The sequence below is a fragment of the Eurytemora carolleeae genome, unplaced genomic scaffold (assembly GCF_000591075.1).
Source record: "Eurytemora carolleeae unplaced genomic scaffold, Eaff_2.0 scaffold561, whole genome shotgun sequence".
Taxonomy (NCBI): domain Eukaryota; kingdom Metazoa; phylum Arthropoda; class Copepoda; order Calanoida; family Temoridae; genus Eurytemora; species Eurytemora carolleeae.
In genome coordinates this window covers 1-18,032 of record NW_019396938.1, presented here as the reverse complement: position 1 = coordinate 18,032, position 18,032 = coordinate 1, and the positions used below count along the sequence as shown (strand labels likewise).

At 35.4% G+C, this 18,032-nt stretch overlaps 1 protein-coding gene across 1 annotated transcript; it reads right to left on the bottom strand.

Moving 5' to 3' along the window:
- Positions 1–732: 732 nt before the first annotated feature.
- LOC111710321 (uncharacterized) lies at positions 733–16,814 on the bottom strand. The gene is made up of 23 exons (XM_023484384.1): positions 16,751–16,814; positions 16,374–16,460; positions 16,109–16,175; positions 15,645–15,698; positions 14,993–15,061; positions 13,999–14,110; positions 13,473–13,642; positions 13,258–13,261; positions 13,056–13,194; positions 12,707–12,884; positions 12,527–12,629; positions 12,104–12,363; positions 11,894–12,027; positions 11,035–11,138; positions 10,516–10,646; positions 10,124–10,430; positions 9,930–10,013; positions 8,077–9,672; positions 5,644–8,000; positions 4,956–5,189; positions 2,955–3,158; positions 2,417–2,544; positions 733–737 (listed from the first exon to the last, which is right to left on the bottom strand). Exons 2-23 carry the CDS (start codon positions 16,444–16,446, stop codon positions 733–735), a joined length of 6,513 nt encoding a protein of 2,170 aa, XP_023340152.1. The 5' UTR covers positions 16,447–16,460; positions 16,751–16,814.
- Between the last annotated feature and the right edge of the window lie 1,218 nt (positions 16,815–18,032).

Genomic DNA, 18,032 nt, shown 5'->3' with positions numbered 1-18,032 from the left:
TGTATGGATTATTACACCTGCACCAAAACTTGATTGACCTTAATGAGAAATAGACTTCCCTAATTTTAAAAAACTTATGAATTTTTATCTTTATCTTTGGAATCCGGCTTTACCTGGAAAATAAACATTCGCAATAAAGGTCAACCCACCAAAAGAATTTGTAAACCAAACTATGGACTAATTCTCTTGGTTTTAACGACTGTGCAAATCAAAATTTCAAGGAAATTGGTCAAGGCACAAAAGGAACATTACACTGGTCTAATACTGAGCCTCTAATGGGCGTAAAATCCCGTTTTGTCTTATAAAGTCTGTATGTAGTGTGTACTGTACAGCTTGCTTTAGCTGGTTCAAACTCGGCTCGGTACTTGAAATGAACCGGAGATTCCAGTGAAGGGGTTTATCTTGTTTCTGACGACTTCCCAAATCAAAACTTCAAGCAAATTGCTCAAAGGGTTTCTGAGTTATGATTGGTCAAACAAACCAAAATAAGGAGATTACTACTTTATCTACTATGTCGACTGTGATCCTAAGGCTACAATTGCTCCCAAGAATAAAATTGATGAGAAATTTGCCAATTTCTTCCTGAAAACTAAAGCTTAAGAATATGTGGCTTAGGGTTCTAAAATGTTCATGTCTAGGGCTATACAAATTTATGGTAAGTTAGTTCGGTAAAATCAAAGACCAATGCATAATTTTAGGTTAATTTAAAACAATTATATCTCATAATATAGNTTAACCTTTATATAGATTATTCAACAATTTTAAATTAGAATTTTTCCCAATAATAGAAACTCATTAAATTACTCAAGCAAAAAACTCTTTACGCTTAGTTCTTTGAGACTTTTAAAGAATGGTATGGGAAACCAAAAGAATATTTTAGAATATTACTATTTCTAGTTCTGTCTGCACTCAGCAATAAAACAACTTCAGTTTAGCTGCATCTGAAAAGTATTTTATCTAACATTCTCCGCCCTGTACTGAACACTGCAAGGCTGAGTATTTTTCTCAAATTAAAAAGAAACTAAGTGAAATGGCAATATTTTTTCAAATTTAATCCAAATCTGAATTAAAATTACTAGAGATGGAATTTAAAGAATTTGAGCCGCGGTTTAAATCTGCCAAAACCCGGTTTAAATTAAGCGCCGGCTTAAATCTTGAAACATTTGATACAATTTTAAGTGGAACCAACCATATTTAAGTCGCGGCTTAGATTTAAACCGCCGCTCAAATTCTTTAAATTCGGCCATCGGTTGTAGATCTTTGAGCCACTTTTCTTAAAACATTGTTGAAATTTACTTCCTTATTTACTTACATGCAAAAAGAAAAATTCTTGATGGTTCTAAAAATTGCAAATATGAAATCTATGAAAATAAGTCATGTGAGGTATCAAATCATAGGTTTTTGGTGAATTCCGATTCCATTCTGACACCATACCATTGATTATCTTCATTGATTTAACATTTGACCATTTTAGAGATCATTATCGAAAGGAGGTCAAAATGGAGTTCGGATATATGTGTCTATATAGATCATCGCATGACCTATATGGTAGAAAAAAATAAAAACATGTCTGATTAACTTATGACAATTTAATTCGAGTGAAAAAAGTGATATTTTTCCGTATTTTCAGAGTTCATGGAGGTCAATGAACTCCGATCTCAAATTTGTGATCTTTGTAGATGACCACAATTAGAGGGTACATGCAAAATTTCGGAAATTTCTGATGCTTCATAGGATTATCCTTTGGAAAGAAGTCTTAACCCTATTCCTGCTAGGGGTGGGGTCAAATTGATCCCCTGTAGGTTTTTTACATAACTCAAAAGTGTTAGCCTGAGGCTGTTGACATATTCTCACTTTTCCTAAATACCCGTAGCCCTCCCTTTAAGTCTAAAACCGGGCTTTTGTACTAACTGTCTAAGTCTGCATGGAATGACTACTTTTTTCTATAGCAAACTAAATCTTTGTTTTGACCCACTTTCAGTTGTCAGATTTTAATAATTTTTAGCTTTTTGGAAAGCCTTTACCATAAGGAAGCAGATTTCAGTTTTTGAAAAGAAATTTTGCAAATTATTTGCATACATCCGGTCAAAAGAAATTTGCACATTTTAGTTTTCCTAATTACACATCAGGTTAATTATTTTGCACAAAGTTTTGCATATTTGAAATGGCATGGTCAAGGGCTTTCCAAAAATGTATAATTTAGAATTTTTTCGACATTTGTTTGCAAACATTGTTACTTTATGACAGGATTTAGCAAAAAAAAACTCTAGCAAATTTACAATTTTTTTGCAGATTCTAAAAGTAGAGCATTAGAGCTTTCTGATGATGCATCATTTGTCATATTTTGATAATACTATAACTAAAAGTATATAGCCAGTAGGACTCAGTCCCGAAGATGGATAGGATTGGCTCGAACCGTGCATCCTGATCAACACTGCTATGGTCGGCAGCTCCCAGCTTATCATGGCCCACAACTGGTTTTGTGCTGGGTGATGAACCATCCTTCTCTCACCCATCAACTCATCTCCGATTGTTATCTTCATCCTAGAATGATCAATTAATCAATCAATTAATCAATCAATTAATCAACCAATCAATCAATCAATCCATCATTTAATCAATTAATCAATTAATCTATCTATCAATCATGCATCCAATTAAAATAAAATATCCAAATATAGAACAAAGCCTGCAAACCAAATGGAGGACTATTCGACCAACCAGGTACAATGAAAAATGCCAGCAAACAACAAAACAACTAACTTACAACAAAATCAACCAATTAACAAAAATCAAATAAAACAAAATCAACCAATTAACAAAAATCAAATAAAACAAAATCAACCAATTAACAAAAATCAACAATAAGCAATCAGGGTTTCTTTTGCATTTTTTGGGCATATGGAAGACAACTTATATAAAATTCTATTTACAAACTTAAAGCCATAACAAACCTTTTAATATTGTGCATATCCACTCTGCCGATTATATTGTCTCGAGGTCGTTTTCTTTTCCTCTCTTTTCTCCTTTTCTCCTCAATCTCCTCCTTCTTTTTCCTCCTATTTTCCTCATCTTCATAATTTTCCTCAATATCTCCTTTCTCCTTTTCTTCTTTCACTTCCATCTTCCTCTCACAAGATGGACTCTTAAAGCTGATCCTACATGTATACAAATCTGAGTAATAACCATAGATAAATAAATAAACATAGATAGCTTATGTACGCAAAATCACCAAGAATTGTACAGTCCGCGAACTCATACTTCTAGGGGTCAAAGTGTACTTCAATGATAAGCGGGGGTGGTTTGGTGTTTTAATGGATTTCACAATTATTAAACCACTCAGGAGTGAATTTTGTTTTGAGAATATCAAATTATCAAATTATCATATTGACGAAAACTGAAGAAGGACATGAGAAGGACTGAACTAACTTAAATTTCTCTCTACAGAACTCATGTACACCACAAGTACTCAATGACATAAGAACAGCCAATGTTCACAACCGACCTAGTTAATCTATATAATAGAAATATCTTTAGAACATCTCTGTACATTTATATCTTTCAAGATAAAAAATGTCGTCTTATGCGCAATCATTCTTTATCTATGGTATTAACGTACAATAAATACAAGAGGGAGGGAGGAGGGAGGGAGGGGGGGGGTTTGACCCCAAACTCTATCCAATTTTCTTATTACAGCTACTCTTTATTATTATTAATATTATTATTATTTAGAAGATATGTGCTACAGGCGGCATCGTATAGAAGACACGTAGCAAAATGCTTCGCCCCAGTCCTCTGGAATTTTGGAAGAAGACTTTATATTTTTAAAAAAAATAATCTTTTTCTGGCCAAATGTTTTTATTCTTTACCCAGCCCTAAACCTACCCTATTGGCCATGTGAATTGCCAAAAAAAATTGAGCCTCTGTTCAGCCGTTTTGAAGTTTATTGGATACAACCAAAGAAACAGACAGACAAGCAAAGAATATATTTTATATAATAAAGCTCCTCGCTCATATATATATATATATGTATGTATTTTATATATGTTAGCTAGCTGGCCAAACGGCTGGACAATATTGGGTGGCATTTTGTTAGGGAACCCATGGGCACCGTACACACTGTAGAAAATGAACCATCAGGTTTCAAGTCAAAACACCTCAATTTTTTTCTTAGGAATATATTTATATGCAGTCTACTGAGTTTATTAAATCTCACGTTTCAGAAAATGCCACCTAGGGATTCTTAAGCAAATTCATTTTTAAGAAATTGTAGAAATCAAGTGCATTTACTGGTCTAAGATCAAGTGTAAATTCCGTTTCTAAACTTTGATTTGCTTCTTGTATTTTTTCAAAGTTATCTTGTTAACCATAAGTGACATAGTCCTCAAATGTTGTCTCTTTTCTTAAATAGCCAATTGCCATATTGTAGCAAAAAATCAAAGCCATTAGACAACTGCCAGGCTGTCTAGATACGGCGTTGTTTGTTGATGTGATTTTTACTGTTTTCGCTTCAAAAGGACTCATTCAGGCAGTGTTTCGGCAGTCAAACATAGGGCTCTGACTTTTTGCTTCAACATGTCTTAAGACTGTCAAGGAAAATTCACAAAATTTGAGGACCATCTGAGATTCAAAAATAAGCTTTGAAAACCACAAGAAAAGGCTAATTTAAGCCTTGAAACTACAATTACGTTTGATTTTAAACCTGAAAATGCACTTGATTTCTACAATTTCCTAAAAATGAATTTACTCCAAATTCCCTGGGTGGCATTTTCTGAAACTTGAGATTATAACTCAGTAGACTGCATATAAATATATCCGAAAAAAAGTTTAGAATTTTGACTTGAAACCCGATGATTCAGCAGGGGTAACATAGGCTAAAAAAATTCAAAATGTTTTCTTGAAACTATAGATATTTACATAAATAAATAAATAAGTAATATATATAAATTGTTTACCTTAGTTTAATTCCTGTTTGACTAGACTCAATAGAGCTGGTAGATCCCGATGGAGATATTGATAGACACATTGAAGGACTGGATTGGGTCGGGTTCTCGGAGATTAATCCGTTCTCTGGATATCCAGGAGAAGGTCTAGGTTTGACTCCAGTAACCTTGATAGGCTCATGTACGTTGAAGTTCGGATGGTTCTCTTGAATATGCTTTTTCATTCTCGCCCCGTTCAGCAGAAATCTTAAATAATGTAATTTAAAGGGACTGTAAACGTTATTTAAAGTGACCCTACAAAGATTGCAATGCCCGATCCACAATGGTACCCTTAAAACCTAGATCTGATATATAATCTAGAAGGTATGGTTGTTTTTCTCAGGTTGAAAAATTTTAAAATCTGATAATTCCAATATGATTTCCGGCAGTATGGTAATGCGCACATGGAGGATTAGTAAAAAAAGCTTTTAGTCCCGTTAAAGGGATTGTATAAATAGTTTTATTAACATTAACTTGGTCTAGGCTCTAGATAAAAACAAGGCGTTCCATGAAATAACAGAAAGAAAACCAAAACTTTAGGGTACAGTTATGTAACTTTTTTGGCACTCGTCATTAAAGGGTCGTTTGACAATATTATGAAAATATATTTTTTGTTTTATTAATGAAGGGTTAATAAAAAACTAAAATTTCCAAAACTAACCTAAAGCAAACAGGACAAGTTGGGTTGGTTGGAAAAGCCTCTGAAGTGTCCTTTGTCTCTGCTCTTTCCTTTATCTCCAATTGATTCTCTTTCTTATTCCTTTTCTCAGCCTTTTTAAGTAGATGGGCATGTACGTTGGGATCTTCTTCTTCTTCATCTAGGGCATCATTTGAATCCCTCCCATCATTGCTGCTGATATCATCTGATATACTGTCATGTTTATGGATTTCAACTTTGTCATTCTTTTTTTCATCTTTTTTATTACTGGCAGTTTCTTCATCTGATGGGCTAGTAATCGGTTCATGCGTTCTAACATTGAGTTTGTTCCCTTTGACCAGTGATGTCTCCTTGATAGAACTATAATCTGATTGTGGTGCTGGCAGGAGGCTTGAAAAAGAACTAGAACTTTTCCTGCTTTCGGGATTTAGTTTTGAGTTTGATGCTGATGTTTGAGGTTCAGATCTCCGTGGAGATTTATTCCGTCTCCCTGCTCCTGACCCTGATTCACCAAGTGAAACAGAAGGCTGACCGGTGTCAGATCCTACCTTGTAATAGCTAGAACCACCTGCCTCAACCTGTTCCAGTTTACCAGACACTGCTGCAGAGCTGAGGCACAATGAGACAATTGGTTTCTGTAAACGAATTCCACTCTTTGTCAAGAGCTGATGAACATCTTTTACACTGGCCCCTGTTGACACAGCTAGCTGTTTAACCGCGTTTATGCACATTTCTTCATAATCTATATCCTTTTCTTTACCATTGGTGATAATCTTTAATGTTTTTGTTTTGTCAGATTTACTTTCAAAATTTAATTCTTTAGAATTTTCAGTAGTATCTTTTTCAAGAACTGTATCCACTGAATCCTCCTTTTGTGATTCTAATCTTGCTGTTTGCTCATTAGAGGCTTTTTCAATGGTCTTTCCTTTGGACACAATAGATTCAGGAACAGAAGGTGATGTGGAAGTTTTCATAGATTTCAAATGATTTGATGATAAATTGCCCTCATGGGTTATTTTTTCTACCTTCAATTCAGCTTTCTCAGAGGCGTTTTCAATGTTACCCATCCTAGCGTTCTTATGATCGATAAAGTTTTCAGTTTCATTTTTACCTTTTTCAGCATATTTAGCAGCCTTTTCAGCTTCCACACCAGCTCTATGGCCCTCTTTGCCATGGTTCACAATAATTAGACCAGCTTTATCACATGTTTTCACAGCAATATCCGCATATTTGTGAGCTTTAAACCTATCTTGTCTTGTCTTGTCTATATCGTCTTTATCTGCATTGTCAGGTTTGACAATAGTACCAGTGTAGATAAGTTTAAGATTGTCCATTCCTAAATGTTGAGAACGTTTTCTTCTAGTAGCATGATATGGCCTTTTAGGTTTTTGGATTTCCTTTACATGTTGGCTAGCAATGTAAGCAGTATCTAGCAAATGTTGTGCTGTCACCAAAACCTTTTCTGGAATATGCCCAGATGTTAGAAGAGGGTTTCCAGATCCCTTTAAACATGTTTCTGTTACCTTGGTGGATCCATATTGGCTGTCTAGAGAGAAATGTTCAGATGTATTCTGGCTACTAAAAGAAACCTTCTCTGTAACATGATTGCATGATGTTACATTCTTAGACTGCTTGGGTACCGACTCTAGGTTCTCTTTCCCTTGATCTGAACTAGTAGGTTTAATTGAGTTGGGAACAATGTTTGATACAGACTCTTCCTCTGTCAATGGATGTTGAGAAGATGAGGGAATATCTAATTCATTATCCTGGTTTTTACTATTGCATCTGATTTGTTTTGTTACAAGGGGTAAATCTTCACCTGGTAGTTTAGCTTTAGAAATGATAGTTTTAAGACCTTTGATTTGGTATTCATCAAGGGACACTGCAGAACCAGATGAATTCTCCTTCATACAACTCTTAGCAGGGATAACTTTTGCCACAACTATCTCTTTATGAGTTTTTCTGTGAGCAATATCTACAGCTCCTGGAACAATGACATGTTTGATTCCAGTTCCAAGAGATTTTGTATTAACTTTTGTAAGATTTGGATCAGGTTTAGCTTCAGATTCTGGTCTAGTTTCCATTCCCTCATCTGCTGAAGAGAAGTCCAGAGTACTGTATGCATCATTACTCTCTACCAGGGAGTTCTTAGTTGTTATATGCTTCCCATAAAACTTTGTATTCACCAATCCGAACTTTTTCCTTTGGCAAACCTTTCTCTCTGAGCTGACTGGTGGTGGAGGGGCTGACTGGGGTCGATGAAAGGTAGCTCGAGAGGGTGGTCTTGATGGAGGCTTGATTGGGTCAGCAGGTTTGGAAGGTTTAAAGCTTGGCTCCCTCCTGTAGATTGGAACTTTGTTCTAAAATGGTAAAATATTAGAAATTGAATTTTTGTTAAAAAAAATTAAACAGAATTGATTTAAAAAGTCACTTCACCTGCTTTAGTTTTGTTTTCTCATTAACAAGAATTGGACTGGCTCTGGAAACAGAATCTTCTGAGCCTTGAATTTTTAAAATAGATTCTTTATCTCTTTTCTCTGGCTCAGAACTCTCTTGCTTATGGAGTTTTATGTTTTTATTTTCAACAATTTTCTTCAAGGAAAGGCCTTTGTTCTTCAGGATAGTCTGATATTCAATTGAGAGGGCTTTAACAACAGAAGTATCAATGTTTGAACTATTTACATCCTTGTCTTCTGTTGCATGTGGGTCAGGTCCTATAACGTCTTGACAATTAGACTTGAGTTCAGGGACAGGAACTTCCTCGGAACCAATTAAATTAAAGCCAGTTTCAACATTACTGCTGTTTTGAACACTGACTTTAGAGCTGCTGTCAGAAGTTGGTACTGTTAATTTAGGCGCAGAAGAGACATTTATCACAGAATTACAGAGCTGTGGTGTGCTTAATGACTGTTGGGTACTGGGTTCATGCAAGGTTGGGCCATGGGTTTTTGAGATGGCTGTAGAAGTTGCGATTGAAGGAGATGACATGGAACTCAATGTGCTGTTTTTTAGTTGACTAGAGGGAATTTTGGATTGTACAACAGGATTTTGTTTTGTACAAGAAGGCAAATTAACACTCAAAACTGTTTGTGCTGTTCCTTTCTGTTCCCTGGCAGATGCTGTTAATTCAGAACTTGAATGAGTAGGTTTGGTCGAGGGATTACTTGGTATTATTGAAGGGCTGGTTGCATCAGTATCTTTCATGCAATAAGTTTTAGTTAGAGGTTTCATGGTTTGAGATGGATCTAGGGTAATGTTTATATTGGAAGTGCTGGTCATTTCTGGAGAATCTGTGGAACTGGAACACATGGTAGTTTGGTTGGAGGAAGAAGTGCAATCAAGTGTTCTTAACTGAGGTTGAGTGATGACAGTATTTACAGATGGCTCTTCATATTTAGAAAAATCAGTTTTTGCTGTTGAGATTACAGGATTTATTGGAAGACTTATAGAATTGGAAGGTATGCTATGAATAAGATTGGGCTCCTCAGAGAGAAGAGTTAAAGTACTTGGTATCAGGGGAGGAGTGTTGGAGTTCAAAGTTGGTTCAATATCTGTAAGCTCTACATCAGCTGAAATAACATCAAAATCTGAAAAATCTTCAAGTTTTGATTCAGCCCTGGGCAGTGCATCTTTAAAGGACCCCTGATCAGCACTTGCTGCAACATCTTTCCTTTCTGGACTATATGGATCATCATTTAAAAAACTATCCAGATTGTTTTTCCACTCTTCAATATCCGGTTCTGAGTCTGAATTGTCAAAATCTGCGATGCATGGCAGAGTTTCTTCTTCAACAATCTTTACAACATCTTGTGCAGAAGCAGGCTCTATCTGGGAAACAAGTTTAGGAGATGATTCATCTTTTAACCGTTTGCTTCTTCTTCGGGAGTTATTTGAAGTTCCTTTTCTCTTGCATCTTTCTTTGTCCTCCAGTCCTTGTTTTTCCTTGCCTGCCCTTGTTATGGTATAGACCTCTTCTTCTCCTATGTTCTTAACATTGAGGTAACCGTTCTTTACATAGTCCTTCAAATTAGCCTATAAATGAATAATTTAGTCCCTTCAAGCCAAGAGAATGAAAATCATTGATATATCTGTACGATAAAGCTGTTTGCTCATATATATATATATATGTCAGCTGGCCAAACAGATGAACCAAATTGGCTGAAACATAGGCTATGCATTTTTCTTCTTCAAAATTCCACGGGCAAAGCCGGGCACTTCAGCTAGTAATTGAATATAATTGTTGTGCAATGTACATGAACAGACTTGACTTATTTATTTGCTAGATTTACCTGTAACGAGTACTTAAACCAAGAAGATTCTAGACCAGAATTAAAATATGCTTGAATTAGATCCATAGAGACTCCCAATACATCCTAGTCAAGTCAAGATAAACAATAAGTTGATAAAGAATAAGAATAATCAATTGTTCTAATCCTAAATAAATGCACACATTTGATCTTTTTTATACATTCCTATAACTTACCTTTGAATTTTGAGAAATAAATTCTAGAATTTTCTGCAAATCTGACTTTTTGAGATCATCCGACTGAATGAAAGGGGTGAAGACTGGTTTCTGTAGGCTTGAGGATTTTTCATCACAAGAAATCTCTTCTTCCTGTGACGAAGACTCCTCTGGTTTTTCTCGCCTTGTGAACAGAGCATCAACTAATGGTCTCAGGGTAACATTCAGCCTACTGCTATGCTGGCTGTGGTAATGGTGCAGGACATCAATTTGACTACTCTCAACTGTACTGCATAGCATACACTTGTACTTACTGCTCTTACGAAACCTAAACAAAATGCGGTAAACTACACTGAATAGTTAATATTTGACGAGGAAGAATAAATGAATGAGTAAATTTAAGCATGAATGACCTGCAGCCTTGAGAATGAGCTCTAAGAAGTTTAAAAGTTGTAAACTCCTTGAAACAATGTTTACAGGCAGCAGGATGGATCCCAGAGTGAAGCTGCAGATGTTCAACAAGCTGACCTCCTTTCAGAACCTCCTGAGGAATAACAGATTTAGACAGTTAGCAAGTTACTTTTTGTAACAGTACAATTAATTAGAGCAGAACCAAATTTTAAAAGAAAAGAAAAGTCACTGCTAAAATTAAACAAAGGCAACTGAGAATGACAGAAAAAAGACTGTTAAAAGGAATAGTTAAGAAAAAAATTGATTGGAATAACAGGAGGGTAAGAAACCTAAAGCAGGGAAGAAAGAAAGAAAAATAACCAAGAGTTATGAAATGGCATAAAATTTAACAGTAAGAAAACATGTTAATATAGAACTTAAATCAAAATAATATGGCTGCTGTTACTTAAAAATGAAGACACTTTTAATAAAAAAGAATAATCTATATTTTAAAGCATAGTTGGATAACATATGGCGCAAACCTGACAAATAAGACAAGATTGATCTGAAGCTGGCTGTTGTCTGAACTTGAATCCCATCATATGAATAGGGAACAGAATACAGGGTTCTTCACTTTGTACACTCTCTTAACATAAAAAATGTTAAGATCGCTTTTTTTTTTAGGGGTATAAGATTGAACCAATTGTTAAAGAGAAGGGATGTTGATTAGTTAATTAAAGGAAATTGCTGGGGCTGTTCTGGCCCCCAGTCAACTTTACCCATCATAACTTCTCTGTCTATATGTAGCTTCCCCAGGGTATTTCCCAAGTGGCAACTTCCCAACTGTGCAATTTCCCAAGCGGCAACTTACCAAGTTTGTCCTTGCCCATCCTAGCTTATTCCCTTGGCCCACCATTGCAGCCTGCGGCACCTTAGAAGGCCTAACCTAACCTTAGGTAACTTGCCGCTTGGGAAATTGCACATGGGGGTAGTTGCCACTTGGGAAATTGTCACTTGGAAAGGCGCTCTTGAGAAAATGCCTTTGGGAAAACACCTTTTGTACACGCCTGAGGTCGTCTGTAAAATCCAATAGGGTTTCGTGCTATTAAGATTCCTAGATTCTGGCAAAACCTAGTAAGGGGCTTCTGGGAACCAGATTTGGCTTAGCCCTAGGTCAACCTTGTCAACCCACCTGCCCCCCCTTACCCCTATTTAGGATATTGCTGATCAAAACTTATCGAGTGAAATTCAGGCCACAAACTATATGCTACTATTTTCCCACAAATTCAACATCTAGATCTTGATTGAAACATTATTATTTTTATTTCACAGGAACTCACTACTTTCCGAAGATCAGAAAAAAGGCATATTTTCTCAAAATTGATTACAAATTGCATTTACCTAGATTAGTACATGGCTTGCAGTAACCACAAGGGTCTCGCAGCTCAAACTCAAAAAGTTTGCGAGTGCTTGAAGCATGATGTTCAGTGATGTGTTCACTTAGCTGTGCTTCATTAGCAAGTAAGACTTCACACCTATAAATTGGGATTATAAACCAGGCAAACTTGAGATTATTAATAAATAAAATAATTAACTTGGTTCTTAGCTTACCTAGTACACATAACAAGAGGATTCAATAACCCCTCCAAGCATAAGTGTACAGATTGGCCAGTGTTTAACACTTGATTTTCCCTAGATCCCTTCAAGTCCCCACTGACAGGGATATCTTCACTGACTCGTCTTTCCTTGGTGACGGGGTTATCTTTAAGGACTGGAATATCCTGGGGTCTAGCAATGAAAAGGTTACTTTTGACTTGGGTTGAGTAGGAGCAGCGGGAACAGGAGTAGGTAAACTCAGTTCTTTTGACAGCCTAGACAACCCGACCAAGTTTATTCAATCAATCAAATAATAAATCACCATTATAAAAACTCAATGTTATTTAAACAATCATTTAAACAAAATTGAAAGTAACATAATATAAATGATAAAAATGATATAATTTGTGAGAAAAGTAGCTTTGTTTGGTTCTGTTCCTTATTAGTGGTGTTGCAAGATGAAGGGGTGAAGGCGGGCGAACTGGGTTGGCTTGAACGGCGGGGCAATCGCCGCCTCAAACATGGTGCCGGTGAATTTTTTCTAAAAAAATTAATATTTATCCATATCATTCTTTTTTTTATGTTTCTATATAATTTTTACCTTTTCCTGTAGCTTACCTGGAATCTTCAGATTGTCTTTGATTTTTATGATTTGACAAATGAGTTGAACATGCGGCAAGTGAGCTGAAGGAGAGGTTGCACTGATTACAGGTATAAAGTTGACCCTCTCCCCTTTCTCCTACTTCATCTTCATCCTGTCCACTTTCCTCACCTCCACTCACTTCTTCTTCAACATCTAGGTAAATTATGCATAACCAATAAATCGGTAGAATTTTTTTGAACTTGTTTAGAATGTCAAGTTATTTTTTTTTATGGGTGGGATTCAACATTACTTACAAGACCTGCTAAATAAAGTTTTTCTCCTTCAAATTTTTTCAATTAAATATATTTTGTGCAATACTCCCACCTTTCCTCCTGTTTCCTCTGCTACTCCTCCGCCTAGTGGTGTTGGTTAAACTCCTGTTCCTACTACTGCTCCTGCTCCTGCTCGTGGCCAGGTTGGTTTTAGATTTCTTCTGCTGACCCTTTGCAGCCTTCTTCCGACCCTAGAGGGGACACATGTTTAAAGGGATTGTTCGCAAACTGTTAGAGAACAAATTCCAAGTAACCTTACTTGCAAAAGAGTGCAATTAACGATCCTCATTAGTAATTAACGATCCTCATTAGTAATTATCGATCCTCATTAGTAATTAACGATCCTCATTAGTAATTAACGATCCTCATTAGTAATTATCGATCCTAATTAGTAATTAACGATCCTCATTAGTAATTGTACCTTCCAAACTAACTATTCATAATTAACGATCCTCATTAGTAATTGTACCTTCCAAACTTTGCGCCTGCATTGCCTCGATCCTGTTCGTCCAAGTTGGCAAACATGTGACATTTCTTGAAGCGACACGTGCGTCCCCGCTGACACGACAAGCAAAGCTGACAAGGAACCTTCCGACAACGGTCACACACACCACACCCAGGTAGCTTCGATACATTCACCTTACGAAGACAAAATTAAACTTGGTCACTAATCAGTTTGTATTTATCAAAGAAAAATATCAAAATTATTTAATTGAATTGATTGCTTTCAACTAGATATATTTTATCATTTCCAAACATCAGTAATTTCTAAAAAATCAAGAGGTATATAATACAATTCTTTCAGTTAAAAAAATTCCCCCCACCCCCATTTGAAAATTTTTTTTTGTTCTGAATATTTTGGATTTTTATTGATTAACTGGGAAAATAAATGATTTAAAAACAGAAACAATTTATTTAAAAAAGGGGAAGGGGGGGGGGGGGAAGAGGAAGAACAAATTTTCTTTCCAGAATAAAAAACATAATGATTCGTCTACCTTGACCCTTTTGATGTTGACCCGGCTATGTTTCTCCTGTGGGTTGACCAGCGTATTCACGGAAACTTGAGATAAGTTAACAATCTCCCTGGTTTTAGATACCAAATCATACCTAGGAAATATGCCTGATTATTTACAACTTTTCAATCCATTCCCATAAAAAAGAACGTAAGAGCACCATTTAGCAACATCTTTAGTTTTTAAAACATCTTTAAAACTTTTGAGATATCTTTATTCTCCATCTTTACTTTTTTCAAAAAAGGTTCTGAAAATGTTGCAAAATCTCTTTAGTTTTAAACACATATTTTTAAGTTCAAAAATGAAATCTAACTCATATTTTCAGAGTTGTAAATCCAAAACTTATAAACAGAAAATTCGCAATCAACGTATTTAATTGTAGTTGTAAATCTACAACTAATTGCAAAAGATAAAGTACATGATTGCACCTAGGGTTGCAATAAAATATTAGGTTTTCAATTTGCGTCATAATTTTGTTTGAAGTTTAATTTTATGTCATCGCAATTTCAAGTGACCCTTCATTTATAGAGTTGCATATCTGATTCACAACGGTACCCCTTAATAACTTTGACTGAAAAATAATGCATGATATATCAACCATCTTCTCTTGAAAAATTGTTTGTTATGAATAAGATTTCTCGTAAAATTGACGCTTTACAGAAACAATAGAATTAAGTGTTTGAAGCTAGAAAAACGAAGATATTTTTCACAATATTGATCAGATAACGGTTAAAAACCCCTCTTTAAATGGAAAGTAACGTTAGCCCTTTTAATACAATTTTAAAATACAATTAGACCCAAGGAACGTGAAATATAGTGAACACAGATCCAGTTCACTTCATAAATTGACATAAAAGCAAAAGGTGAAACTATTTGCTTTATAACAACATCAAAATGCTCATAAGAATGTTTAAATATCGTCTTCTTATTCCACAGTTTTATAGATCTCTCTGTACCCCGGATAAATAAAACCAACCTGTTAATGGATTGACTGTATCTTTCATTGTGTCCAGAATCCTCCAGATGTTTTACAAATCTTGTATAACTGAGATAAATAATATTATTATTATTATTTATCAAAATTGTAAAATATCTAAATATATCAAATATCTTCTATTCAGGTATATCTACTAGCACCCCCCCCCCNACTTGGTTTTGTCACAAAACTCCTCTTAAAATGCATTTGTCTTGTGTATCAAGACGAGAATAGGAAAAAATGAATTTATTCTGATAATCTTTTCATTTGCAAACATTGTATTCGGGTCCGTCCTAGTATACGATTTTTGAACTCTGGGAATTGGAATTTGGGTTTAATAACAGTTTAAAAAAAAGTTTGGACTCTTTAGCTGTTGTTATAGGGACTGTCAGACGGAACGGAACTCCTTCATTTGTTAATTTGCATGTTATTTTCCGATTCACAATGGTACCCTTTTACCTTTGCATGGTTATGGATGCATGATACATATTCTAGCTGCAAGTGGAGATTTTCAATAGTGATTAGCGGATTTATGTTGCAGAGACAATAAACTTGAGATTTCAACACTAAACGACGATATCGTCCTTAATACTACTCAGATAAGGTTTCCACGATACTGCTGGGAGTCGGATATGCCATTCTAAAATCAAACCTGTCAAATTCGTCCGAGCAAGTCAAGCACTCCCAGTTGTTGTTGTGAATATTTCTGCAGTACGTTTAGGTAAACAAACATGATTTAGGGGTTATCTATATCCATGTATATAAAGTTATAATCTCTGTTTGTCTGTTTGTTTGTTTGTTTATCTGATCATAACTCAGGAACCCCTGAATTGATTTGCCTCAAATTCTAAATTGGAAATCTTGGGAGAACCACGGAAAGGTTCTAAGCTTGGTTTTGAGATCCTGAGTTGAGTTAAAGTCGAATTAACGACAAAGCGCGAGTAATTAGTGGGACTAACTATGACCTCCTGTGCAACGCTCGCGGATAGATGGCAGTCAAAAACCTTTTGTAAGAATACATTATGTCGTGCCAAACGACTAAAGACCTTCTTAACCCAGCCCGTGAAAGCTGATTATCAGTCTGTTTATATATCTAGTTTGTTGGCCTTGACGTTCCTGTGTTTTTGAAGACGAGATTCCTCCATAAATCCCATCAAACAGAACATACATTCAAATGCAAATCCTGAAATCAATCAATCAATCAACCTACAAACAAACTAATCAATAAACGAATCAATTAACCAATCAGTTAACCAAGCAGATTATCAACCAATTAATTATTCAGTCAATCAACTAATCAATTAAACATTCAATCAACTAATTAATCAATCAATCAACTAACCAATTTATCAATCAATAATAAAATCAGCCATTTACTGACCTGTAACATGAAGTTTCTGATGGGACTTCAGAGCTCTATCCCCTTCTACGCCAAACTGACAAACAGGACACATCTTCAGTTCCTTCCCTAGATAGATAGATAGATAGATAGATAGATAGGTAGATAGATAGATAGATAGATAGATACATAGATACATAGATACATAAATAGATAGATAGATAGATAGATAGATACATAGATAGATAGATAGATAGATAGATAGATAGATAAATAGATAGTTTAGCTCTAGAGTCTAGATACCTTTACTAACTACTAGATCTCCGGGTAGGCTGTGCTTAGAATGTTTAGCTCTACATACCTTCACTAACTACTAGGTCTCTGGGTAGGCTGGGTTTAAAATGTTTAGCTCTACATACCTTTACTAACTGCTAGGTCTCCGGGTAGGCTGGGTTTAGATAGTTTAGCTCTACATACCTTTACTAACTGCTAGGTCTCCGGGTAGGCCGGGTTTAGAATGTTTAGCTCTACATACCTTTACTAACTGCTAGGTCTCCGGGTAGGCTGGGTTTAGATAGTTTCCTGAAGGGAGCTAGGTTTAGCTCTACCCCGGAGATATGTTCAGAACTCCTGCAGTGCTTGATTAACAGGTTCTTATTCCTGGAAGAAAAGTGCATTTATATTTCCCGTCTTTTATTTTAATTTTAGGTTGGTTCAATATCATCTATTGAATTTATATAATTATTATTGCGATAAACAACCTTGTTTTCAATAAAAAGGGCGCTAGCCCATTTAATAATTATTAATTTTAATTTGCTGTCAAATTTCCTTTTTATAACATGAATTGTGATTTTTTAATATTTTGCTTCAATTTTTTTTAATTTATTGTCCACTAGGTACATTTCTTGTCAATTTCCTGTTCAATTCCTGTCCATTTCCTGTTCATTTCCTGTCCATTTCCTCCAATTCCTGACCAGTCCTATCATGTCTTTTTAGTACTTTTTTATGTGTTTTTCTGTTCCTTTCTATCCTTTTATGTTTCATCTTGTCTCATCCTGTCCTATCCTGTCCTATCCTGTCCTATCCTGTCCTATCCAGTCGAATACTGTCGAATACTGTCGAATTCTGTCCTATCCTATTCTATTCTGTCCTGTACTATTCAATTCTGTCCTGTCCTATCCTATCATGTCGTGTCCTATCCTATCCTATCCTGTCATATCATGTCTATCCTATCCATACCTTGAGGCGAACTCACAGTACGGACAACTATATTTCTGCTGTGCTTCAGCTCCATGTTCCTCATCCAGATGCAGGAGTAGGAGGTTCAGTGAACTATAACCTAGTTAGATAGATGTATAGACAAATAGGTAGATAAATAGATTGAAAGATATATGGATAGATTGATAGATATGTAGAAAAATAGGTAGACAGACAAATAGGTAGATAGAAAAATAGGTAGAAATACACATATATAGATAGCTGACAGATGGACAGACAGATAAATAGACAAACATATAGATAAATAGATAAATAGATGAATAGATAAATAGATAGATAGACAACTAGGTAGAAAGAAAAATAAATAGAAAGAAAAATAAGTAGAAAGACACATAGATAGATAGATAGCAGATCTACAGATTGATTAATTCCTATTTTAACCAGGAGAGATTTTATGACTTTTAACGCCTCCTTTTAGACACA